The sequence below is a fragment of the Salvia splendens genome, chromosome 8 (assembly GCF_004379255.2).
Source record: "Salvia splendens isolate huo1 chromosome 8, SspV2, whole genome shotgun sequence".
Lineage (NCBI taxonomy): Eukaryota > Viridiplantae > Streptophyta > Magnoliopsida > Lamiales > Lamiaceae > Salvia > Salvia splendens.
The window spans coordinates 33,512,210-33,539,360 of NC_056039.1; the positions used below are offsets into that span (position 1 = coordinate 33,512,210).

Genomic DNA, 27,151 nt, shown 5'->3' on the forward strand with positions numbered 1-27,151 from the left:
ACAATGTAATTAAGAATTATACGAAATAAAATAAAATGTCATTACATATTATAACAGAATATGGCATCGTTACTATGCATATGAGACATGAATTACAGGGGGTCTAGCCATTGGCGGGGTTAGTATAACAACGCCATATCGGGCTTCGTTAGTTTTTTGAGTGACGAAGCACGACAAAACGGTTGTTCTTCCATCGTTAGGTAAACTTACTATATATTCTTTAGTTTCGAAGGTGCTATACTTGATCGTTAATGATACATTTTCTTGTAGTGATTAAGACTAACTCAATTAGAGAACATATAAATTACTTATTTTCATCATACAATTATACTGTAGATGATCAATTGCATCAATTACTTTAATTTTAGACAATAATCTAGCTAAGATCAGAGATTATACAAATATAATTATATATTATGGTGCTGTTGATGCCAATGGTATTTAAATAACAGGAAACCAATGGAAGTATTAGTTGTCGGTGCTTTATTGCTAATTCTTCCGTCTAAGATCATCCACTACGTTGTTCCCCCACCGTTCCTTAAACTACTATTTGCGAGCACCACTGTACTTTTTAACTCCATTCCTTAACTAAGGAACGAAACCTGCTACCTTCTGTTCCTTATCCGTTTCTTAACTGTTCCTTAAATTACTATTCATTCAATTTCATTTATTATTTTTATTTCCAACCCAATTCAATTAAAACAAACACCCTTCATTAAAATTAAAATAACATTACAACTTAAAAGAGAAACAAACAACCAAGAGTGAGTTTGTCCCACATCGAAAGTGGAACATAAAACATTCAAGGATGTCTCTATAAAAGAAAAACAACCAAGAATGAGTTTGTCCCACATCGAAAGTGGAACATAAAACATTCAAGGATGTCTCTATAAAAGAGAAACAACCAAGAATGAGTTTCTTAAATTCGCAAGCCCATCAAATATATACGGGCTATTACGAATTTCTTGTATTTATTTATTTGTAAAAATTGTTTTTAAATATAAAAATCAATTTTTATAAATAAAAAATATTTTATTTAAAATTAATTTTTTTTAAAAAAATGAATTATTGCGTCAGCACATGACGACGCCCACTCGTGGGTCGGCGAGTGGGCGTCACGCATGCGCTGGGAGCTCGCCACGTCGCCTCGACGCGTGGCGAGACGTGTCGTGCCGCGTCTCGCTGCTACGACTCACGGCATGGCATGGGCACGGCATGGGGACGACACGGGCGGCTGCAACGCGTGTCTCCGCGGTTTCGTTCGGCAGACACGGAACGCGGCATCGTGAAGGCATGCGTTGCAGATGCCCTTACTATTTCGTAATTGATTCAACACTTCAATGGTAGGTTTTATAAAATGAGTTACTAGTATGTACAAAAAAAAATTAACCCTCCAATTTATATTTGCATTAATTTGTAAAAAGTTGACATGAAACTCAATGGGCCAGCCCTTAAATATCCCTATATATACATGTTACGGACTCAATTCTCACATCGGTTGTGAGAGAACAACTGATGTGGGGTATATAGACTAAATGAGCTCTCTCTCGTAACAGGCTAGTCTTTTGGGATGTGTTCTCCTGTTTGGTCTGTATCAATTGGTGCTTTCATTGAGAGCCCAAACGGCTCGGAATGGTGGCCGGGCAACGAACTCGCCGTGACCAACGAGTGCGTTTGGGACCGCTCGGAGTGGTGACCCACGGAGTGGTGGCCGGGCAAAGAATCCGCCGTGACCAACGTGGCCGTGGACCAACGAGAACTCGGAGTGGTGGCCTGGCAAAGAACCAGCCGTGACCAACGTGGCCGTGACCAATGAGGACGTTGGCCGTTAAAGGAGGGTCGAATGTTACGGACTCAATTCCCACATCGGTTGTGAGAGAACAACTGATGTGGGGTATATAGACTAAATGAGCTCTCTCTCCTAACAGGCTAGTCTTTTGGGATGAGTTCTCCTGTTTGGTATGTATCAATATATGTACATGATTATGCGATTAAATTTGAAAATATATATTAAAATTTCTCAATATAAAAATGATACATCCCTTCGTGCCGTTCATGACCAATTGACCATCTCTTGTACTCCTACAGTTTATCTTTATTTATATAAATTGATTAAAATTTGATAGGTAGATTTGTAGATTTTGTCTTCTCCGAATTTTAAACATATCATGGATTTCTTTTGTTAATATTTGGTAGTTAGTTGTTAGTAATTGCCCCCACAGAGAAACCGTAGATGTTCACACCATCAACAACCCATTACACTCAACCTAATTTCTTCAAGCATAATATTATTATTATAGGACTTTAGAGAAATATGATGTGTCACAAACACAATGTCATACAAAACAAATAAATTCATAGATATGTATAAGTATTGATTTTCTCTCTTTCAGAGCATATAATTAGGTTGAAAACTAGCTTGGTCTCGAATTAACTAATTCCTTGTGCCTAATTATATTATTAAAAATCAAATTTCAATGTATTGAAATATAATTAGTTACATCGACGTCCATGATATTTGAATGTGAACACAAGACTTGGTTAAGAAACTACTAGTCTAACCGTTGGTGCATGTGTGTCAATAAAGATTTGACAAATTTTCTCCTAATTTCTTTTGACAAAAATTTATACTTTCCTCGTTACCGTTCTTACGCAAAAAAATTAAATTACACTTTGTTAAAAAAATTATTATTGTTATTACTATTAAATTTATTCCTCCATATTCAATATATTGATGAATTTCACACTTACAAAATAGAATTACTAATTTGTTCACCCATTGATTTTTAAAATCCTAGACCCTCCTCTAACATCATGGCCTAGCACCAACAAAGTCTTGGGGGTGAGAGTTTTATATTCTAAATCATGTAAGTCATATATAAAAACATATAGCACAAGAAACCAATAAAGTCAAGGCTAAGATGAAAATTTGATTTGGTCTTTTATTTTGTTGTATTTGTGGCCCTACTTTATCCTTTCACCTAACCTCATCGAGGTTGAACAAATTTTTTCCTATAATTTTAATCTCGACTCAACAAATACTTTTAATTTTAATATTCTAATGGCCAATGCATGCATCGATGGTTTCGAAGTTGTCAAACTAACAAAAGTAATTTCACTAGTATTGGTAATAGAGTGTGGTTTTTGACAAAAGGAATAAATCAAAGTCATTAGCCTTTCAAAACATGAGAATAAACAAAACATGACTAGATCTTGACACTTTTCTATATTTTTTTTTATTAAATATGAGTATGAAATTATGAATAGTTCTAGCAACATTTTTGGCTAAGAATGTATGATCATAAAATCTTTTAAAAAGTGATTATAAAACAGGAAAATAGTTTAATCCATTAGGTAGAATGTATATCAGGAATCTACGATTTCATGATTCAAATAGCTACAGAAAAAAGTCTTTTTCAGCCTAAACAATGGCAGATGCCTACGACAAATTAGCGACAACCTACTCCAGCCCGCTAGTTCTGACTACACATGTTTTGTTTACTTGATTTGTCATTGTACATATTAATGGTGTAGTTCTATTTAACTTAATTCGAGACAAAGAACTGAGAAATCAGAGACATAATATTATTAAAAATAAATACAAATACAACATAAATTTGTATTGTCAAATTATTATATATATCCAATATTTAGGTGGATTTGGTGCGCCGGAAAAGGATGTTTTAGTTGTAAATTAGGTAAACTTAGACCAGAATCATCATGGCATTTATTCAAGTCGATGGATATTTCATCTATAAATTGAAAAATATGAACTTGCTATCTATTCTAAAAACCCTTTAAAGTAAAAAATAGTTAGTGAAATAGAACTAGAAAAGAACTAATCAATTTGTCAAAGAAAGTGTTTTGGTGCGCTTTGAACTATTAAAGCGTCAGAAATAAGATGATTGGAGTTGAAATTCTGTTTGTATCCACCTCAACATTTTGACCACTTAAACCTTTGATAATTAATTTCGAATTAAAATTATAGTCTATAGGTAGTGCTACAATATTAAACAAATACCATAACGATTGGATTATGATATTTATTATGTTGTTAATTCGTGTTTATCACTCTATCTAAACATGTATAATCATGATTCACAGTTGATGAGTCCGCGAATTTTTGATGGTGATGAATGCAAGAAGATGCAGATCACGACACAGAGATTTTACGTGGTTCGATTTACTGAGGTAAATCTACGTCCACGGGAAGAAATGAGGGCAGAGTTGTATTGCTTGATCTGTTTTCTTACAGCTTACAATACAGACTTGCTATTTTGTATTTGATCTCTGGAAAGCGAGAGAGTCTAACCCTATCTATCTGATCTAGGTTCTATTTATACATTAAACCAAGATCGTGGCATGCAGCCATTTACTAGGTAGTGGATGTCGTGGAGATCGTGGCGATCTTGCATGGGTCCACTATCCTGCATGAGTTAATGACTGCTTGACACCACTAAATAGATCGTGGGTGTAGTGGAGGTGGAAATCCTGCATGAGTCCACTATCTCCTAGTTCGGTCGAATACTGAGACCGAACTGCTGAATTATTGCCGAGCAGCTTTTGCCGATCTGAGAGTAGAGCTTGATGCCGACCTGAGAGCAGAGTTTGATTGGTTGGCTTTTACCGAGCTGTAGGCTGGGGCCGAACTCTTTGGTTGTGCCGAACTGAACTCTTTAGTCATGCCGGACTGATACTCTTTAGTCATGCCGAACTGATACTCTTTCTTGGGCTTTAGGCTGATGGGCTTTACTGCTGTTGGGCTTGTTTAGTACGTACTCCATCACTACCCCCCCCGGAAAGCGAAGTGAATTACTTCGGCATTCTGGATAAAGGTACGGGGTAAGTCGATGTTTGTCCTTGGTCTTATGAAGTGAACTCTTCTTTGACCGGACTCGTCTTTGGTATGATGAAATAAACATCTTTGACCGGACTCGTCTTTGGTCTGATGAAATAAACATCTTTGCCCGGACTCGTCTTTTGGTCTGATGAAATAAACATCTTTGACCGGACTAAGCTTGTGTCCTAATTTGGCGAGTTTTATCGCTCGGATCGGACTTTCCGTTGTCCTAATTTGGGGATCGGACTTTCCCTTGTCCTAATTCGGCGAGTTTTATCGCGTGGATCGGACTTTCCCTTGTCCTAATTCAGGCAAGTTTTATCGCGTGAATCGGACTTTTGTTGCAGTTCGTTTCAGACGAAGTGCTTGATTTTTAAGCCGAATTGTGGTCTTGTATCTTCTGTAGAAGCTTTGACTCACAATCGTTGGCTTGTTGCAGCTCGTTTCAGACGAACTGCTTGTTTAAGCTGAATTGTGGTCTTGTATCTTCTGTAGAAGCTTTGACTCACAATCGTTGGCTTGTTGCAGCTCGTTTCAGACGAACTGCTTGTTTAAGCTGAATTGTGGTCTTGTATCTTCTGTAGAAGCTTTGACTCACAATCATTGGCTTGTTGCAGCTCGTTTCAGACGAACTGCTTGTTTAAGCTGAATTGTGGTCTTGTATCTTCTGTAGAAGCTTTGACTTCACAATCGTTGGCTTGTATATGTTCTAAGAAGGGGATCAGCCTTCGAAGAACAAGATACCTCAGTAACATTTGTAAGAGACGACACGCACATAGACAGACAAAACGCATATAGACAAATAAAAAGCACATAGAGACAAACAAAAACCAAGCAAACCAAATAAAGCACATTGACCGAACAGGACTCAAGACTGACTGACCGGACTGTCTCTTACAAATGGAACTTTTTGAGGTTGGAAATGTGCCATGTTCGGGGTACCTGTTCTCCTGACATGTGAGCCAATTTGTAAGACCCTTTGCCGAGGACTTCTGACACCCGATACGGACCTTCCCATGTGGGTTCGAGCTTGCCCAGCTTTTCTGCTCGGCTTACTTCGTTGTTTCTCAAAACGAGATCTCCCACTTGAAAATGCAGCTTCTTCACCCTTTGGTTGTAATACCGGGCTACTTGCTCCTTGTACTTGGCTGCTTTTATGCATGCCAATTCTCTTCTTTCTTCGGCAAGATCTAGCTCGGCTCTCAGTCCGTCGTCATTCATTTCTGAGGAGAAATTTAGAGTTCGGGGACTGGGTACGCCGATCTCCACCGGAATTACGGCTTCAGTGCCGTACACCAGACTGTACGGAGTTTCACCGTTGGAGGTTGTGGGTGTAGTTCGGTAGGACCATAGGACTTGAGGGAGATTTTCCACCCATTGTCCTTTGGCTTGTTCTAACCGAGCTTTTAACCCTTTCATCAGGATACGATTTGTTACCTCCGTTTGTCCGTTTGCTTGTGGATGAGAGACCGAAGTGAACCGCTGTTGAATATTCAGCTCTTGGCACCAATTCTTGAACGTCTTGTCGGTGAACTGAGTCCCGTTATCCGAGATGAGGATGTGGGGTATGCCAAATCGGCACACTATGTTCTTCCAGACGAAATCCAATGCCTTCGAGCTCGTTATCGTAGCTAATGGTTCAGCTTCCACCCACTTTGTAAAGTAGTCCACGGCAACGATTAGGAATTTCATTTGCCGAGGAGCTTGGGGAAGTGGTCCCACTATGTCTATGCCTCATTGCATGAAAGGCCAAGGGCTTTGCATAGTGGATAGATCGGTCTGCGGCATCCTTGGGATATTTGCATGGATTTGGCACTTCGGGCATGTCTTGACGAGCTGCACTGCTTCTTGTACCAAGGTTGGCCAATAATATCCCCATCTTAGAACTTTTTTAGCTAAAGTTCTAGCTCCGATGTGGCTGCCGCACGATCCTTCATGAACTTCTCTGAGGATGTAGTCCGTCTCTTCTGGTCCTACGCACCGCAATAACGGCTGGAGGTAAGACTTTCTAAAGAGGACTCCTTCATGAAGTTCGTACCGAAGTGCTCGGCACGTGATCTTCCGAGCTTCTCTCTTATCCTCGGGCAATTGTCCTTGATCCAGATACTGCAAGATCGGCGTCATCCAGTTCGGCGAGCTGGACACTGAATGTACCTCGGCTTCATCAATGCTTCGATGCATTAATTCTTCCGCCTTTGAGCTCGGATCTGAGGCCAACTTACTTAAGGTATCTGCTCGGCTATTTTCCGCTCTGGGAACGCGGATTATCCGAAAATAGGAGAAACTTCGGCTGATGCTTTGCGCTTTGTCCAAATACTTCTTCATTCTCTCGTCACGAGCTTCACTTGTACCCAACATGTGATTTACTATGACTTGTGAATCACAATGGACTTTGAGAGATTTGACGAGCAGACTTTGCGCTAACTGGAGTCCGGCCAGGAGGGCTTCGTACTCGGCTTCATTATTAGTAGTGGGGAATAGGAACCGAAGTGAGTAGGTTACCTCGTGTCCGTCGGGAGCGACAAGTAAAATACCAGCTCCACTTCCCATCCTGTTTGAAGCTCCATCTACGAATCCGCTCCAGCAGTCCGGCGGCTCTTCTTCGGATTCCAAGGGCTGTGCTAGTTCGGCATTGGTAGAATTTTTCTGTTCGGCAATGACAGGGATTGCTTGATCGAACTTGGCCTCTGCAAGAAAATCTGCCAAGGCTTGTCCCTTGATGGCTTTCCGAGGTAGGTACTCGATTGAGTGTTCTCCCAGCTCTATGGCCCATTTGGCGATTCTGCCTGATGCTTCTGGCTTGGTCAAAACTTGCCGAAGAGGCAGATCGGTTAAGACGCATACCTTGTGAGCATAGAAGTATGGCCGCAGTCTCCTTGCTGCATTTACTAACGCCAGAGCAATTTTTTCCAGAGGTTGATACCTTGTTTCTGGACCTCTTAATGCTCGGCTTGTAAAGTAGATGGGAAACTGCTTTAGGCCTTCTTCTCGTACAAGCACCGCGCTGATGGTTTGATCTGATGCCGCTAAGTATAAGAATATTACTTCGGCTTCGGTTGGAGCAGAGAGAATAGGAAGCTCGGCTAGATAACTTTTGAGCTCGTCAAAGGCCTTTTTCTGCTCGGCTCCCCACTCGAACTTTGGTGCCTTTTTCAACACCTTGAAGAACGGCAGTTGCTTTTCGGCTGCTTGGGAAAGGAATCGATTCAGTGCGGCTAGACATCCGGTTAGCCTTTGCACGTCATGTATGGACTTCGGCATTGCCATGTTCTGAACGACTTGAACTTTTGAGGGGTTTGCCTTGAGTCCGTCCTTTGAAACCCAACAACCCAGAAACTTTCCCGAATCTACCAAAAAGGTACACTTTTGGGGATTAAGTTTGAGGTTGGCTTTCTTGAGCACGTTGAGAGTGGACTTAAGGTTGTGCTCGTACTCCGAAGTGCTTTTGCTTTTGACGACTATATCGTCAACATACACTTCGACCTCCTTTCCAATCAGGTGCCGAAAAAGCTTGTCTACCATCCTTTGATAAGTGGCTCCGGCATTCTTTAAACCGAATGGCATCTTTTTATAAGCGAAAATGCCGAAATCGGTAATGAAAGCTGTTTTCGGAGCGTCACTCTCATCCATCAACACTTGGTGATATCCTTTGTATAAATCAAGAAAACAGAAAATTTCGAAGCCGATCAAAGCTTCTACTTTTTTATCTATATTCGGAAGGGGATAGCAATCTTTGGGACAGTGCTTATTTAGATCGGTGAAATCTATGCACATCCGCCATCCTCCTTCCTTTTTCTTGATCATGACAGGATTGGCCACCCACGAAGGATACTTCACTTCGAATAACACATCCGCCTTCAATAATTGACGGACTTCGTCATGGATGACTTGACTTCGTTCTGCCGCAAAGAGTCTTTGCTTCTGTTTTATCGGCCGGACCGAAGGATCAATATTTAACCGATGAGTGATTACCTCGGGGGGCACTCCGGTCATGTCCAACGGAGACCATGCAAAGACGTCTTTATACTCCTTGAGGAGCTGGATGGTTTTTTCCCGAAGTAGAGGCGTTCCCGCGAAGCCGATCTTAACCGTTCTGGATGGATCGTCTTCGTACAGCTGAACTGTCATCGAGTTCGGCTCCGGTATGACTTCGGTCATCGCCTCTGACTCCGGCTGCTGTGATTGCTATGCTTGGTGGTGCCGATCTGACTGCTCGGCACTTCTAAGCGCAATTTGTAGACATTCCTTTGCTCTCTTTTGGTCACCTCGGATGACCGCTATCCCTCCTTTAGTAGGGATCTTGATGGTGAGGTGATAAGTAGAGCAAACGGCCCGAACTGTGTTGAGCCAGTCTCTCCCCAGGATGATGTTGTACGGGGACCGAGCTTTCACCACAAAGAACTCGATCATCGTATTGGAGCTTGTAGGCGCTTTTCCCACCGTGATTGGAAGGCTGATAATACCTTCAGGGCGGGTGTCCTCCTGGGCGAAACTTTTCAGAGGAAGCGGAGCCGGACTGAGCCGAGCTGGATCCACTTCCATTTTATCGAAACATTCTTTAAAAAGAATGCTGACTGATGCTCCTGTATCCACAAATACTCTGTGGATCAGTTTGTTTGCCACTCCGGCTTGAATGACAATAGCGTCTTGGTGAGGAGAGATGGCTGGGACGGGATCGGCATCTGAAAATGTAATCACTTCGTCTTTCTTCAGCCTTTTATGTGTTGGCTCCTCTTGATTGGAACCTCTGCGTTCTGCTTTTAGGGACGACTTAGTCTTCCCGGCAGGGAGAGCATCAATAGTCTGGATTACTCCATCATATTGCGGCTCGTCGTCGTCTTCGGGATCCTCATGCCTTTTCGGATCCTGAGGATTGCAGTTCGCACCTCTCTGCCTTTTGTTCTTTTTCGGCTGCTTGCTTTGGTATTTTTTTAACGTTCCTGTTTTCACAAGAACATCAATACCTGCAGCCAAATCTCGGCACTCCTCGGTATCGTGTCCGTGGGCTTGATGGAAGGAGCAATATTGATCCTGAGGTCGCCGCACGGCTGATTTCGTCATCCGCTTTGGTCTTTCGAACATATCGGAATGTAGTTCGAAAATTTCCGCTCTTGACTTGTTCAGCGGTACGAACTGAGCGGGCGGCTTCTCGGGGTTGAGACGGGGTCCCAATCTGTCTTGCACCGGAGCCCTTTGAATTCTTTCAAATGGAGTCCGGCGAGGATGCCCCTGATCGCTATGATCGGGCTTCCTTCTGTCTCCTCGGGACGATGAGCTGTCTAACGACCGTTTGCGACGGTCTGCCTCATCGGCCCGGGAGTACTGGTCCACAATGTCCCACATTTCCTGAGCTGTCTGCGGACCGCACTCAACGAGCTTCCTGTAGAGAGCTCCAGGCAGGATTCCATTTTGGAATGCCGAGATGACAAGCAGATCGTTGAGATCGTCTACTTGCAGGCATTCCTTGTGGAATCTTGTCATAAAGTCGCTGATTTTTTCGTCGCGACCTTGACGAATAGAAAGCAGCTGAGCCGAAGTGATCCGGGCTTCCGCTTTCTGAAAGAACCTCCTGTGGAAAGCATCCATTAGATCTCGGTAGGATCTAATGCTGCCTTGAGGAAGGCTGTCGAACCACCTTCTGGCGTTCCCGATGAGCAGCTCGGGGAACAGCTTGCACATGTGGACCTCGTTGAGACCCTGGTTCGCCATGTTATATTGATAGCGTCCCAAGAAATCATGAGGATCCACGAGTCCGTCATAGGTTATCGACGGAGTTCGGTAGTTCCGCGGCAAAGAAGTTCGGGTGATATCGTCCGAGAACGGAGTCTTTAATGCTCCGTACATGGCGAACCCGACATCTCTTCGGTACGGAGGAGATGGAGTTCTCCTGTGGTTCCGGTACCGAGGAGGAACAGGAACATGTCGGGGTTGAGGATTCTTTCTCCTGGAAGACACGTCACTACTGCGGTAGTGACTTTCATGCCTAGATGAGGAGGGAGAATCCGTCGTTGTCTTCTCCGGCTGTTGGCTCTTCTGCAGGAAGGTTAAGAACTCCTCCTGCTTCTCGGCCAAGAACAGCTTGACAGCTTCATTTAAATCGGGCTGCTGGGAAGACTCGGTGCGATGACTCCTGGAGTGGCTTGTTCCTTCTTCGTGAGAACCGGAGGTAGATGTCTCCCGAGGCCGTTTTTCAGACCTGCGAGCTGGACTAGCTTCCTCACGGTGATCATGAACGGTATTACGGGTGGTATGTGATCTGGTATGCATTTTTTTGGGGTGGAAAAAGGGTCAAAAATTCGCTTTATCACAGATTTGGTTCTCTGCTTCCCACAGACGGCGCCAGTGATGAGTCCGCGAATTTTTGATGGTGATGAATGCAAGAAGATGCAGATCACGACACAGAGATTTTACGTGGTTCGATTTACTGAGGTAAATCTACGTCCACGGGAAGAAATGAGGGCAGAGTTGTATTGCTTGATCTGTTTTCTTACAGCTTACAATACAGACTTGCTATTTTGTATTTGATCTCTGGAAAGCGAGAGAGTCTAACCCTATCTATCTGATCTAGGTTCTATTTATACATTAAACCAAGATCGTGGCATGCAGCCATTTACTAGGTAGTGGATGTCGTGGAGATCGTGGCGATCTTGCATGGGTCCACTATCCTGCATGAGTTAATGACTGCTTGACACCACTAAATAGATCGTGGGTGTAGTGGAGGTGGAAATCCTGCATGAGTCCACTATCTCCTAGTTCGGTCGAATACTGAGACCGAACTGCTGAATTATTGCCGAGCAGCTTTTGCCGATCTGAGAGTAGAGCTTGATGCCGACCTGAGAGCAGAGTTTGATTGGTTGGCTTTTACCGAGCTGTAGGCTGGGGCCGAACTCTTTGGTTGTGCCGAACTGAACTCTTTAGTCATGCCGGACTGATACTCTTTAGTCATGCCGAACTGATACTCTTTCTTGGGCTTTAGGCTGATGGGCTTTACTGCTGTTGGGCTTGTTTAGTACGTACTCCATCAACAGTCATATATCTATCCATTCATGTGCCTTTGTCTAGTTAATGAAAATGTTAGGACAAAAAAAATTCCATTAATATTTTTAGGTGGAGGAACAAAAATGTGGAGTATCTGTTTTAGGATTTACAAGCAGCAAAAATAGACATATATCACTTCTTAATGTGAAAAAAAGTGTCTAAATTCTAATGCTATTTGACTATTTTGAATTGCAAAAATCATTACTTTAGCAACTTTCCATGGGAAAATACCACCAAGGTCAACTACTAGACTTTGGAATTGAAAAAGAAAATAAATAGCGAACTATTTCTCCATGGTGCAAACACAGAATTCTAAGCTAATCAAATCCTACTAATTAGTATATAAATCTAATAATTAACCTTCTTAGATACTGCGATTAAAGCCATTAATTGCATGGTAATAATGCACGTATTGCGATTTGCGAGCGCACTTACCTTAGTTTTATTTGTATTAAAAAGTGAGATATGCATTCCGTATCTTATACTTATTTCATTATTACAATATATTCATTCTATAAAATTCATATCAATTTTTAGTGTTACTCTCAAATTGGGACAAAAGGAGTATAATCATCCTCTTTCCGTCCCATTCGAAATGAGACATTTGTTTTACAGAACCCATAAAACTATACTAGTAATCGGTAAAATAGAAGCCATTTTGCATCTCCAGAATCTTCAAATCAATATTTTCTCAAAATTTTAAAAATCATCATATTTTGATATTTTTATTTGTCTAAAAAAATTATTCCTTTTCCCGCCAGCCCATTTCAAGTGAATTGGGTCAAATAGGGGGAAAATGGGCTCGAGTGTGTAATCGAACTAATGGGCTCACAATATTTTAAACGGGCCATGGATCTATACTTGAATACAGCCCAATAAATTTATAAAAGTATCGGATTATAATACATAAAAATATTTGTTCTTTGACACAATTCTATAAAAACGAAAAAATATTACTCCTTTAAGTTAAATAGAAGGACGCATCGTTAGAACAAAACTGCAAATTGCATTAATGACTATATACCAAACTTTAATTAAGATAATTATGCTTACAAGAATCCCACTATTTCCAGCGAAGATCTATCTCTCAAAATATTCCAATTCATCATATTTCATGGTCCGCTATTCACCCCGTCCTATAATAAAATAAAAGTCATATTTTATCATTTCCTTATATTTTATAATAAGAATTATTTTACTTTTACCATAAATGATAAGTATGTCCCAAATTCCACTAAGAGCATCCGCAATGGTGGCGACGGTCGCCACCGCCGTCCGCGCCGCTGGCAAGGCGAAGCACCGCCGCCGCTGCGCTCACGCTGCGCCAGCGAGCAGCTGACGTGGCGGCACGGGATTGGGCAACGGCATAGCCGTTGCCTTCAAAATTATTATTTTTTATTTAAAATCGGTTTTTAATTAAAAAAACCGATAAAAAATAAAAAAAAAATTCACTTCCCAAAAAAATTATAACCGTTTATTACCGTTTTTTACACTTTTTTTTTATTTTTTCCCCCCAAAAATACACACTTTCATCTATAAATACCCTCACTTTCACACCAAAAAATTCACATCAAACTACACAATTCTCATCTTCATTTTCCAATATCCATTCTCATCTTCATTCTCCCATATCCATTTTCAACTTCATTCTCTCATACCCTAACAATGTCCGGCCAAGGCGATGACAACCCGCCCTCTCACGGTTGGAACCCCCAATGGTTCGGGGGACAACCGTTTCCTAGTCCGGAAATGGAATATTCGGCCCCTCCTCTCACCCAAGATTCGGCCGTTCCGGGTGGCTACCGGCCATACCCAATCGACGACCAAGGTGCCTCCGAAGGGCGATACGAGTGGACACCGGAGCCTAGGTCGACCGCCCCTTCCCAAACTCCGACTCCTCCTACTCGCGCCGGTGTCCGCACACCGTACACTCCGGCGGAGATGGATATATTGTTCAAGGCGTACTTCGAAATCTCCGAAGATGCGGCAGTTGGCACGAACCAATCCGGCGATCACTTTTGGTGGCGCGTCTCTCGCCGGTACAATGCAAACCGGCCGCCGGGAACGATCGAGCGCAACGAGAGTATGGTGCGCAACTGCATCGGCCGAGCCAACGAAGAAATTGACAAGGTCAATGGCTATTTCCTCCAGGAGTCGCGGAATGCCGGGAGCGGCCGGAGCGAGGTCGACATCATCACTGCCGCACTGAGCACCTACCAATCCTTGAACGGTAAGTCGTTCAAGTACCTCAACGTTTGGCAGGAAACGCGGTTCCACCCGAGGTATATGGGAGGCGTAACATCCTCCTCTAGCTGCTCCTCCAAACGGTCAAGGTCGGTATCCCTATCCGACTCCGGCTCCGAAGAAGTGGCTAGCCAACTCACCGGAGCTAACTTGGGTAGCCCCGACGCCGGACCAAGCGGTTCCCAACGCCGACCGCAAGGAAGGAAGAAGGCTGCGGCCGACCGCCGGCGCTCCGCGACTCCATCGGCCCTCGCCCCCGAACCCGCACCCTATGTTCCACCTCCACCCCCGAACAACTCGTTGTGGGCCCTTTTGGCCCAACTCAATATGGCCGATAGGTCAACTATGACCCCCACACAACTTCAAACGCACGAGGACATGATATTGGGTCTCAAAAAACAATTGGCGTTGGTGCCGCCGGATGCGTAGTATTCCTCGGGTAATATTAGCCAATAATCATATAATTTTTTTATTTTTAGGAGTTTAATTATGTAATTTTTAATTTTTAGGGTTTTAATTAATTTTGTGATTCTCTTCCTCTAGAGTTGCGTCTTTACTCTCTAATTCAAATTTCATTAATTTCTAGAGTTGCGTCTAAATTTCTTTTCACTTCGAACTTGCTAATGTTTTTCGATCGATTCACATTATTCTTTGTTTTTTAGTGTATCATTCTTTTTATTCTGCACTTCAAAATTTTCCTTTTCTATGCATTTTACATATTTCAATCAAATCATATTTTTTCTTTTCTTTTTATTTCAACCTTATTCTCTAAAAATGACTCAGGCTAGAGTTGGGCCGGAATGACTCGACAGGCTATGTTTTCGATGTGTTCACGGTTTGAGGGGAGATTCGTTGGATTGCAAATCTATCCCACATAAGAGAATGAGAAAAGTTAGAAGTAAGACTTTTAGGCTCAACGAGGTTCATAGTAATATCCCCCCTTAATATTGACTACTTATTTACTCATATCTCCCTGGCTAACCTCGTTTTAGCCTAAATTCACTAGGTGTTAGCGTGAATCAAGTAGAACAAATAATTCATTAACTGTGTACCTATCACTAAAACTTATACTCTCTCCGTCTCTCATTATATGTCTAATTTTTCATTTTGATTCGTCTCATATTAATTATCCTAGTACTTCATTTCTACCACTTTTGGTAGTGTACTCCAGTGACACATTCTACTAACTCATATTTTCATATAGATTTTATTATAAAATTAAAGTAAGAGCTACATAGGAAGCTAAATAAGAAGTAAGAGAGAACATAAAAAAGAAAATAACTCATTTATTGAAAATTTTTAGAAAAGAATATGAGTCACTTAGCAAACTATAAAGGTTCTAAAGGGACTTAAAAGGATGGAATAGGTCATCGTAGACTAAATGTCTACATTCTTGATTCTCCAAATACATTTCCTTGCAGTATTAGCCATCTTGAAATATAGAAGCAAAAGACTTCATCCTCTCCTTTGGGCAGCGACATATCGATGACAAGACCGCCGTCGCCAGAGTTACTCGGTCAGCGGCACCGGCGGCGGCACGAGGTGGTAGAATTGGTCAGCGTCTCTAGCGTGATTCGCGACGAGCTCGTCGAAACCGAGGCCGGAGACTGCGATTATGAGCGCGACGGTGTCGCCGGAGATGTAGCGGAGGACGGGCTTGGAGGCGTCGGTGTGGAGAGGGAAGAGGATGTTTCCGGCGACGGGGAGATAGTGTTGAGTGTTGAAAGTGATCAATCATGTGATGGTTGTTCTTGGACGTATACATGATGGCATGCATGATTGAGAAGAGTGTTCGAATGATCGGCTGCATGGGAATGAGCTATAGGCGTGCACACATGGAATGACACCCTTCGTCTACATGGCTGACAGCTGGACCTGAGCTGGAGTTGGTTTAGTTAGAAGTTAGTTATTAGATATTTTGGTGAGGATGTTTTGTTCAGCTTTAAATAGCTAGCTCGTCACTTTTGTAATGCAAGTATTGTGTGATCAATAAAATTAGCTTTCTCTCCATTTTATGAGATTCCTTATCTTCAACATGGTATCAGTAGAAATTGCTTCCGCTTCTCATTTCTAATTCGTCATGGCGGCGCGGCGAGGCGGCGGCGGTGGAGCTGCAAATCATGTTCCGCCGGCCGAGGACTTCTCCAGTCCATATTTTTTGCATCCAAGCGACAATCCAGGTATTCAATTGGTGTCTCAAGTGCTTGATGGCTCCAATTATGTCAACTGGAGTCGATCGATGTCTACTGCTTTATTAGCTAAAAATAAACTGGTGTTTACCAATGGCACTCTTCCTAAACCTCAAGATGATGATCTCCTCTACCACGCATGGATCCGATGCAATAGTATGGTAGTATCATGGATCAGAAATTCCTTATCTCCTCAAATTTGCTCTAGCATAATGTACTTAGATGATGCCAAAGAGATCTGGATAGATCTGCGCGATCGGTTCTCTCAATGCGACTCTGCTCGCATATACCAACTCAAGCAGAAAATCATGTTTCTAACTCAGGGTGAAGACGATGTGAATAGCTACTTCACTAATCTTCGGATCGTTTGGGATGAGTACAAGCACACTCAACCTATTTCGTGGTGTGTATGTACAACTTGCAGATGCCAGAGTTCAACAAAATGGCATAATCATCAAGAAGCTGAATGTGTTATGCAGTTCCTGATTGGATTAAACTCCACTTACTCTCAGATTCGTTCACATATACTATCTATGGTGCCTTTGCCTACTCTATCTAAAGCCTTTTCTATGGTTCTCCAAGAAGAGAGGCAGCGCACCATAGGGGGGATCGACTCATCAAAGCATACTCACAGCATACCTCCATCTCCAAGTGAACAACCTTACTCTACAAATACTGCTTCTGGATATTATAATCGGGGAAGAGTTTGCTCTCACTGTGGAAAAACCAACCATACGGTTGATAAATGTTTTGCCTTACACGGTTTTCCACCAAGCTTTGGAAAAGGAAAGTCCAAACCAAATTACAATTCCAGAGATTTTGTTTCTGCTAAATCTGTGAATTTTGTTGATGACAGTTTAGCTGACTCGAATGAGAAGAGTCCAGTTGGATCAGCTATGCCAACTTTTGATCAGTGTCAACAGCTGATAGCTCTTTTGCAGAGCCAACTTGCCACTGGACCTCCCTCTACTTCCACTTCAGCCGCACAACAAAGTCCACCTCCTACACAATCTCCATCATCTCCTTTCACAGGTACTATTCTTTGCAATCATCTTGCTGCAAATATATCTATGCCATCATCTACTTGGCTTTTAGATACAGGTGCAACACACCATGTTTGTTGCAACCTATCCTTGTTTACTTCTCATACTCCTATCAAAAATGCCTCTGTCAAGCTGCCAAATGGATCTAGTGTTCCCATAACTCACATAGGAACAATCTGCTTAACTCCTTCCATTACTCTCTATTCTGTTCTATTGGTTCCTTCCTTCTCATTCAATCTGATTTCCATCAGCTCCCTAACAAGTTCATTATCTTGTAATGTGATTTTCACTCATAACTCCATTCAAATTCAGGGAGCTTCTCAGGACATTGTGATTGGGAAGGGTAGAAGATTGGGGAACCTTTACACTCTAGATGTCAATTCTGATCAAGACATCTCTCAAGCATCCTCTGCTCAAATCTCCAGAAATCTACCTGCTTTAGATTCCCACTCTCAGTCATCTTGTATCAATTCTGTTGTTAGTATTGACATTTGGCATAAAAGATTGGGCCATTTATCCTTTGAGAAACTGAAATTCATGTCAGATATTCTATCCATATCAAATAAAGTTCATGATATTTGTGATATCTGTCCTCTAGCCAAGCAGCAACGTTTATCTTTTCATATATCTGAGAATGTTGCTGAATCTGCCTTTGATCTTATCCATTGTGATGTTTGGGGTCCTTTCTCCCATCATACACATCAAGGATATAGGTATTTCTTGACAATAGTGGATGATTATTCCAGGTTTGTTTGGACCTTTTTGATGCAAAACAAATCTGATGTTCAATCCATCCTTCCTCAGTTTTTCACCACTGTCAAGACTCAATTTTCCACAAATATCAAAGCCATTAGATCTGATAATGCTCCAGAATTCCATATACCCTCTTTATACACTTCTTTTGGGACTATCACACAACATTCTTGTGTTGAAACACCCCAACAAAATGCAAGAGTTGAAAGAAAACACAAGCACCTACTCAATGTTGCTAGAAGCTTGTTGTTCCAATCCCATTTACCTATTCAATTCTGGGGAGACTGCATTCTGGGAGCATCTTATCTGATAAACCGAACTCCCTCATCTGTTCTTCCTAATAATCTCACTCCTTTCCAAATGCTTTTCAACAAACCTCCCTCATACACTCATTTAAGAGTCATTGGTTGTCTTTGTTATGCCTCCACATTATATAGAGGCAGAGACAAATTCTCACCTCGAGCAACAAAATGCATTCTGCTTGGCTATCCAACTGGATTCAGAGGTTATAAGCTTCTAAATTTGGACACAAGACAGGAATTTATTACAAGACATGTTGTCTTCCATGAAAATATATTCCCTTTATCTCATCTCCCATCTTCACAGTTTCCTGATCCTGTTATACAGCGCATCAATCCTCAAACTCCTTCCCTCACTGTGTCTTCATCTCCTTCTCCATCTCCTTCTTCCACTCCTCTCTCATCTTCAAATATTCCCTCTGACCTTGCTGATAATCAGACTGCTACTCCCACTGTGACAAAATCTGGTAGACAAACCAAACCTCCACATCATTTGACAGACTATATCTGTAATTCTGTCACATCCTCTTCCATCTATCCCATCTCAACCTACTTCAGCTTCTCCAAACTTTCTCCAGAATATCTAAAATATGTCATCACCATGTCTGCCATACATGAACCCCACACATATGCCCAAGCTTCTGTTATAAAAGAGTGGCAATTGGCAATGCATGATGAGTTATCAGCCTTGATTAGAAACAACACTTGGATAATTACAGTCCTACCACCTGGGAAAGTGCCTATCGACTGCAAATGGATATACAAAGTAAAGTATCATGCAGATGCTACTGTAGAACGTTTCAAAGCTAGACTTGTGGCCAAGGGCTTCACTCAACTTGAGGGAATAGATTTTTTGGACACTTTCTCACCCGTAGCTAAGCTCACTACTGTCAAAATGATGCTTGCTCTAGCTGCAATATATGGCTGGTCATTAAGCCATCTAGATGTTAATAATGCGTTCTTATATGGTGATCTAGAAGAGGAGATTTATATGACTATACCACAAGGCCTTGAGTATGATAGACTCAGTGTTGAGGGGGCCACTCCTAACTCAACACTCGTCTGCAAATTGAAGAAATCCTTATATGGCCTCAAGCAAGCATCGAGGCAGTGGTATCTCAAACTTTCAGAGGTCTTGAAAGAGTTTGGATTGAAGCAATCGGCCTCTGATCACTCCTTTTTCTATAAGAATGACACAGCAGGTTTCTTCGGCATAGTAGTTTATGTGGACGACATTTTATTAGCCACTTCAGACCCTAAAATGACAGAGAGCTTCAAAGATTTTTTGTCCAACTACTTCAAGTTCAAAGATTTGGGAATACCAAAATACTTTCTTGGTATTGAGATTGCAAGAAACAAAAGAGGAATTCAAATTTCTCAAAGGAAATATGCCATGGATCTAGTTAATGATGCTGGACTACTCGGATGTAAGCCGTCAGCCATACCTATGGATCCAACGAAGAAATTACAGTTAGAATCTGGTTCTCCTTTAGAAGATCCATCAAAGTACAGAAGGTTGATAGGGAGACTGCTGTATTTGTGCATTACCAGACCTGACATTACCTTCTCAGTTCATAAGCTGAGCCAATACGTGTCCAAACCATGCGTAGATCACTGGCAAGCTGCTGAAAAGATCTTAAGATATTTGAAATGCACACCTGGGCATGGATTGTTCTTTTCCAGCAGTAGTAAGCCTTCATTGAGTATATTTTCGGACGCAGATTGGGCAGCGTGTCTCGACACAAGGAAATCCATGACCGGATATTGTTTATTTCTTGGGAATTCCTTGATATCATGGAAAGCTAAGAAACAAAACACTATCTCTAGATCGTCGGCTGAGGCCGAATATCGAGCTATGGCTCAAGCGACTTGTGAGGTTGTGTGGGCGAGGTTATTGCTGGAAGAATTTGGAGTAAAAATAGAGAAAGCAGTACCTCTTTATTGTGACAATCAATCGGCAATCTATATTTGCTCCAACCCCGTTTTTCATGAGAGGACGAAACACATAGAGATAGATTGCCATACGGTTAGAGAGAAATTCATGCAAGGTGTCATTAAACCTTTACATGTTAGAAACAACCTTCAAGTTGCAGACATCTTTACAAAACCCCTGGGAGAATCGGCGTTCCAATCAATTCTTGGCAAGATGAACTTCAATAGCTTATATAGTCCATCTTGACGGGGCGTGTTGAAAGTGATCAATCATGTGATGGTTGTTCTTGGACGTATACATGATGGCATGCATGATTGAGAAGAGTGTTCGAATGATCGGCTGCATGGGAATGAGCTATAGGCGTGCACACATGGAATGACACCCTTCGTCTACATGGCTGACAGCTGGACCTGAGCTGGAGTTGGTTTAGTTAGAAGTTAGTTATTAGATATTTTGGTGAGGATGTTTTGTTCAGCTTTAAATAGCTAGCTCGTCACTTTTGTAATGCAAGTATTGTGTGATCAATAAAATTAGCTTTCTCTCCATTTTATGAGATTCCTTATCTTCAACATTGAGAATGAGGGAGAGAGAGCGTTTGAGGTTTGGAACAATGGTGTTGTGGAATTCGGATTCGGAGCATGGGTGGTTGTAGAAGTTGAGGATGTACATCGGAACGGTGTGAAGCCAAGACATGTCGAAGAAGGAGAGGGGGAGGAAGAGCTCGGCGGGGACGCCTTGTGGCGGCGGAATGATGCAGGTTTCGATCACGGTTGTTCTCGAATGACAGTGTGGCTTCGGTAGATTAGAATTGAAAGATTCTGAGTTATCTCTACATTTATCTTTGACTAACTTTTTGTTGGCATTAAAGTAACTCTGGTATTTGTCATACAGGTAGTGTACAACATGAACATTAATTGGATGGTTTTTTTGGATAGATAAGACTGATAGTTAGTGATAAAATACAAATTCTACATTAACACAATTTTGATATAGTGTAAAATTTCAAAATTTTTATGTCAATTTTATAAAATAAAATAGAAACTAATTCACTTATTAGCGATTTAGTAAGGCCATTTATAATGGGAGGGGGAGGGGGAGCCGCGACACTATGGGAAGGCGTACCAGGTATCACCTTTCGTTGCATGTAGGAGGAGTCGCGACGGGGACGGGTGTCAAGGTCTGGTGATCATATATGGGGCATCATGTGGGTGTCCGGAGAGGTGTGACCGCTCATGACACCCATTGTGGGTGCCGACGCCACGCTGGAAGAGTAGGGTTTTCTAATTTTGGAAATCCAACTACACTACTAATAGTATGGACCTCACTCTCCATTAACACTATCTCTATTATTTTCTCTCTTACTTTATCAATTGTGCATTAAAATTCGTGCCTAACAAAAAGTTTATAATCCATTTATCCCTGAAATTTTGTCACATTTTTCTATTTTCGTCTGTCCCATAAAATTTGTCACATTTCAGTTTTTACCATTTTTTTTATGGACCCCACATTTCACTAAATTATTCTCACCCATATTTTATTATTAAACTAATACTTTAAAAATAGGACCCATATCCTACCAATTTTTTCAATTCACTTTCCATTACATTTTTTATAATCAAGTGACCGGTCAAACTGTGATAATATTTAAGGGATGGAGGAAGTACTTTTCAGGACGGAAGAAATCTCTCATTTTCAACTATTAAAGTAAAATATAGGAGATGAGAAATAGCTTAACATTTATAAAACTATTAAAGTAAAATATTGAATAATGTAGATTAAATGTTCACATTCTAAGGGTGTCTAGTTATAAGTTCCGGCTAAAATTGAAGAATATATTAAGTGGGCTTATTATATGTGATTACACTTGTTAAAATGTTAAATAATTTTATAGGACGAATCAAACCAAATTTAATAATATAAATGAATATTATTTTAATTATAAAATTAAATAAAAATATGATTGAATTGATAGATTCTGAATAACTTTACAGAGTATTTTCTTGTTGGGATTATAAGATTGAGAAATAGTCATAAATGAAATTTGCACTTCTATTAGATTAGCAAATAGTCATAAATGAAATTTACAGTTGCATTCTAAAATACATGTATGTTATTTTTTTAGAGGGATTATTAAATTGGTACATAGTCATAAATGAAATTTGCAATTTTATTCTAACGACATATTTTTATTTTTTATGTTGTACTCTCTCTGTACCAATAACATATTTTTCTTTTTAGTCGATTCTAAACAAGATAATTAAATTTTATTTTAAAAATATTAAAATAATTTTATCTATTTAATTAATGCATACAATCACTTTTTGTCTCATCAATTAAATGATCCAACCTTCTTTTTCTCTTTATTTAAAACATATACCTATACCTTTTCTCACTCCAGTTAAAAAATTAACCAACTAATTTATAAAATCTCTTGCCGACTGAGAAATGTGTCATATTAACCGGGTCAGATGGAGTATTTCTTAAAATCTTATTTATTATATATGTATTTTATTAGTAGTGCTTTTTTTATTATGTACGTTACTCCCCTTGTCCATTATTACTTATCACACTTATTTACTCCCTCCGTCCATTATTTCGTTAATTCATTCTCACTCGCATTTTATAATAATATTAATCTATAAAAATAGTATACACGTAATATTTTTAACTCACTTTCTATTACATTCGTTAAATATGCATCAAGTCAACTAGTGACAAGTATTGAAAGAGAGTACTAACCATTTAGTATTAGATTATTATTTATATTTCAATTTTAAATAGAAGGAAGAAATCTTACTATGACATTGCTCTCAAAGAGATTCGGACCTACGCCTAGAACATGGAGGTAGATGGATTAAGACTCGGCAATAATATACGTTGATTAATCTAACAGTAATTTTGGTGATACAGACATACAGTTATACCGCTTTGTTCTCCAATAAATCCATCTGTAAATCAACTTAAATGTTGTTATTATAATTTATGGAAAATCAAATCAAAGCTTTAAACCAAAACCCTTCCTCACATATAGAGACCAGTTGCAAACATAGAAGCAAACGCCTCCATCTCCTCCTTGGACAACGACATACCAACGGCCAAATCTCCGTTGCGGGAGTTAAACAACGACATCAAATATCCTGCACCGTCCAACGACAGAAACTCCACCTTCTCCGCCTCCCCCCATCCGAAATCTGCCTCCGTGAAATCCAAATTTGGGGAACCAGTTATCCCCAAAGCCCTCATATCCTTATATTTCTCCATCTCCGTCAACAGATTCTCCGGGCTTATGAGAAACTCATCCCCGTCGTAGATTTTCGCCTTCATCTCACCAGCAACAGCCACCGCCGCCGCAACAAATCCATCCTCCGCCGCCAACTTCCGATGCTCCACTCTCACCACCCTGCCATCTAAGCAGTTGCCGAAGTAATTCACCGCCAATGGTGGATCGAACATCGCGTTCCGCCGCCCCCTGGCGTCGGCCCCGAAGATGAACACCTCATCTTCATCTCCAGCGGGACCCAAGGATTTCGCCAAGGTGGTCCAGACATAGGCCGCAGCAACCACAAAAGTGGAGACTCGGTCCATGTTTGGCCTCGCCGAGAAGATCAGATTCTTGAGGTTTTTTATGTCGGATTGGCGGAGGATGAACGAAGCTCTCACTCTATTGGTCGGCAATGGATGCGTCGCCGCCGGCTGGAAGGGAATCTTCTTCATCACATCCCAGAATATTCCATTAAGTCTACTAGATTCTTTGCCAATTGGTCTCTCAAAAAACGGCAGAGATTCGCCGTTTTGAGAAACAAACACCTCATCATCTCCGGATTTGTTGATCATGGCCCACGCCTTCAAGAAAAAAAATGTCAGTAAGAACTTCTTGCATATTTTCTTATAGTCGAATAGATTTATTTTAATTAAAGTACTAAAATTCTTATCAATAGAATTAGTACAATCATTAATAAGGGTTAAAAATGATTTCAGATAATGTAAAAAAAAATCAATAAAAAAAAAATTAGGCCCACTATTACCTTCATGAATCCTAAGATTGATCTCCCGTCGCTGAGGCTATGGTGATTGCTCAAACCAATGCAGATTCCCCGGCCGGGAAAGAGAGTCACCTGCAGAGAGACCAGAGCGACAATTTGGTAATTTTCTTCATCGGCCACATTTGGCGTCCGAGGAAGGAGGTCATAGAACTGATCCGATTCTCTAGCGTGATTCGCGACGAGCTCGTCGAAATCGAGGCCGGAAACGGCTATCGTGAGCGAGACGGAGTCGACAGAGATGTAACGGAAAACGGGCTTCGAGGCGTCAGTATCGAGAGGGTAGAGGAGATTTCCGGCGACGGGGAGATAATGTTTGAGGGTAAGAGAAAGAGAGTGTTTGAGGTTTGGAACAATGTTGTTGGAGAATTCGGCTTCGGAACATGTGTGGCTGTAGAAGATGAGGCGGCGGGTCGTATTGAAATGCAGCCACATCATGTCGAAGAAGGAGAGCGACAGGAACAGCTCGGCGGCGGCGCCTTGTGGCGGTGGAATACGGCAGGTTTCGATCATGGTTGTCATTGAAGGTTTTTTGAGTCTTGAAGTGAACAACTTGATATGGTCTTTTTTGAGTAATTTTACCACTCACTGTGAATATATAGAAATTGAATCCATATTGGTACGACTTTTAGATAAGACAAAAAGTAGATTGAATTGGTAAGTCGTCTATATATTTATACTCCTTCTATAAATATCCTACAAAATTTATTACTTATTTTCATTTTTATCTATCTAATAAAATTTATCACATTCACTTTTAATATTTTTGTTAATAGATTTTACATTCCACTAATTCATTCTTACTTACATTTTATTATAAAATCAATACATAAAAATAAAATCTACGTTCTATTAATTTTTTTAACTCACTTTTCCACAACATTTCCTAAAATCAGTGCCGGGTCAAACATGTCAAAATTTGAATGGTTTTTGGACAAGTAGGATGATTTAGTATTTCTTAACATCTTATTTGATGATATATTTGAAATTTTTATAAAATATTAATAGAGTAATGCTATTTCGTTATATTTCATGTCTCATTATAAGCGATATGTTTCTTTTGGAGTAGATATATACTCTCTGTGTTTCTTAAAAACTGAACTTTGAAAATGATATGAGTTTTAATGCAAAATTGAAACATTTAGAGCGATGAATAGTTAAAATAGGTAAAGTAAAAGAGAGGAACATAAAAATTAGTAGAAATTAGTGTTAGTGGATTGTAAAATCGGTTTCCTAATATGCAAAGTTTCTATTTTTAGAAACGGACCAAAATAAAATGAGTTCTATTTTTAGAAAACGAATGGGGTAAGAAAGTGATCTTTAAATTAACCGAAGAGGAAAAGAGTAATGTAGAAAAGTGAAAAGAAAATAAAGTAGAAGAGAGGAAAGATATTGTTTTTTTGCATAAAATAAAATTACTCACTTTAGGTGAGACATAGAAAACAGGTGTGGAACGGAAGAAGTAACACACCGAGTTCTAAAATATATGTAATTTTGTTATTGTTGTCCACTCATCTCTTATACTACATACATCTCAAGATAATTGAGTCATATTCTTTTTTATATTATGATAGTTGAGTTGTACTTTTTTTAGATTTCAATCTCTCTATGCCACATGGCGGTGGAATGAGTGATCAATCTCTAATCTCTTCATGACTAAGTATATTGGTCTCCAAGAATGATTATGAGGACGTGATGTAGCATGTATGTGTATTATAGTTCGCCACGTATAGTTGACTACTTTATTATCTTTGAAATCTATAAATAGGATAGTTGTAGTTCATTGTAATATCCATCAAGAGAAAAAAGGAAGTGAATGAGAGTAGAGAGAAAATAGTCGTAGCTCATAGTAAGAAAGAGAGAAAAGATTTGTGTAGTGCTGAAGCACTTTTGTTTGTGTATTTTGTAATCCTTTTGTGAGAAGCCTGTTAATACTTATCCTCCATATTTCATCCTTGGTGAGTGCTCCTATATTTTGTGTATCAAATATCCAACAAATCTGGTATCTAGAGCCACTCTATCCTACCTTTGGCGGCAACGTTGAACATCGTCCAACCCCAAATTCCCAAATTAGAGAAACACAATTGTTAGAAAATACAATGCGGAAAATAAAAGATTATTGCGGAAAGTAAAAGACGGGGAGAACTTTAAAGACTACATTGTGAATTACTTGAATTGATTATCTCAATGGTTACACAACCTTTTATAGTCTCTAATTTTAGCTATACATGGAAAATATATTCTAATTATACTAATATACTTTATATTTGATTTTCCATAGTCTTTAATTGTTTTCCATCTTTATTCTTGCCATAACTTCATCCATTGCCTTCTTGTTCTCCAATTAATTGATTTCCTTATTCCAACACTCCCCCTCAAGTTGAGTATCGAGTTTTTCGACACTTAACTTGCAGGATTTTTAGTTTGATAAATAGTTTATACTCGTATTTAAGAGTTCTTCAATTTGCATTGACAGTTTATGCTCGTATCATAGAGCTTCTTCAATTCATCATTGATAATTTATACTCGTATCAAAGAGTTATTGAAAGTTTAGACTCGTTTCAAGGAGCTCTTCATTCATCTTTGAAAGTTTTAACTCGTTTCAAGGAGTTCTTCAATTTTTCTTCATTGAAAGTTTAGGCTCTTATCAAGGAGCTCTTCAATTTTTGTTGACGGTTTTAACTCGTGTCAAGGAGCCAATCTAGACAGTTTTAACTCGTGTACTGGAGATTCTTTAAACAGTTTTTACTCATATTTAGGAGCTATCTTAGA

At 40.4% G+C, this 27,151-nt stretch overlaps 2 protein-coding genes across 2 annotated transcripts; one reads left to right on the forward strand and one right to left on the reverse strand.

Annotated features, from left to right (window-relative positions):
• Positions 1 to 16,128: 16,128 nt before the first annotated feature.
• Positions 16,129 to 19,408, forward strand: LOC121743933. The gene is made up of 2 exons (XM_042137343.1): positions 16,129 to 17,343; positions 17,667 to 19,408. Exons 1-2 carry the CDS (start codon positions 16,203 to 16,205, stop codon positions 17,699 to 17,701), a joined length of 1,176 nt encoding a protein of 391 aa, XP_041993277.1. The 5' UTR covers positions 16,129 to 16,202; the 3' UTR covers positions 17,702 to 19,408.
• Positions 19,409 to 23,360: 3,952 nt separating this feature from the next.
• LOC121746131 (malonyl-coenzyme:anthocyanin 5-O-glucoside-6'''-O-malonyltransferase-like) lies at positions 23,361 to 24,901 on the reverse strand. Its single transcript, XM_042140045.1, has 2 exons — positions 24,365 to 24,901; positions 23,361 to 24,182 (listed from the first exon to the last, which is right to left on the reverse strand). Exons 1-2 carry the CDS (start codon positions 24,899 to 24,901, stop codon positions 23,361 to 23,363), a joined length of 1,359 nt encoding a protein of 452 aa, XP_041995979.1.
• Positions 24,902 to 27,151: the final 2,250 nt, after the last annotated feature.

What these genes read in the sequence shown, in the direction of transcription:
- LOC121743933 (XM_042137343.1), top strand. Translation starts at nt 16,203, where the DNA reads ATGGCGGCGCGGCGAGGCGGCGGCGGTGGAGCTGCAAATCATGTTCCG. An exon ending in TCCATCATCTCCTTTCACAG is followed by an intron (nt 17,344 to 17,666) that starts GTACTATTCTTT and finishes ATTCAAATTCAG; the next exon opens with GGAGCTTCTCAGGACATTGT.
- LOC121746131 (XM_042140045.1), bottom strand. Translation starts at nt 24,901, where the DNA reads ATGACAACCATGATCGAAACCTGCCGTATTCCACCGCCACAAGGCGCC. An exon ending in CAATCTTAGGATTCATGAAG is followed by an intron (nt 24,183 to 24,364) that starts GTAATAGTGGGC and finishes TTTTTCTTGAAG; the next exon opens with GCGTGGGCCATGATCAACAA.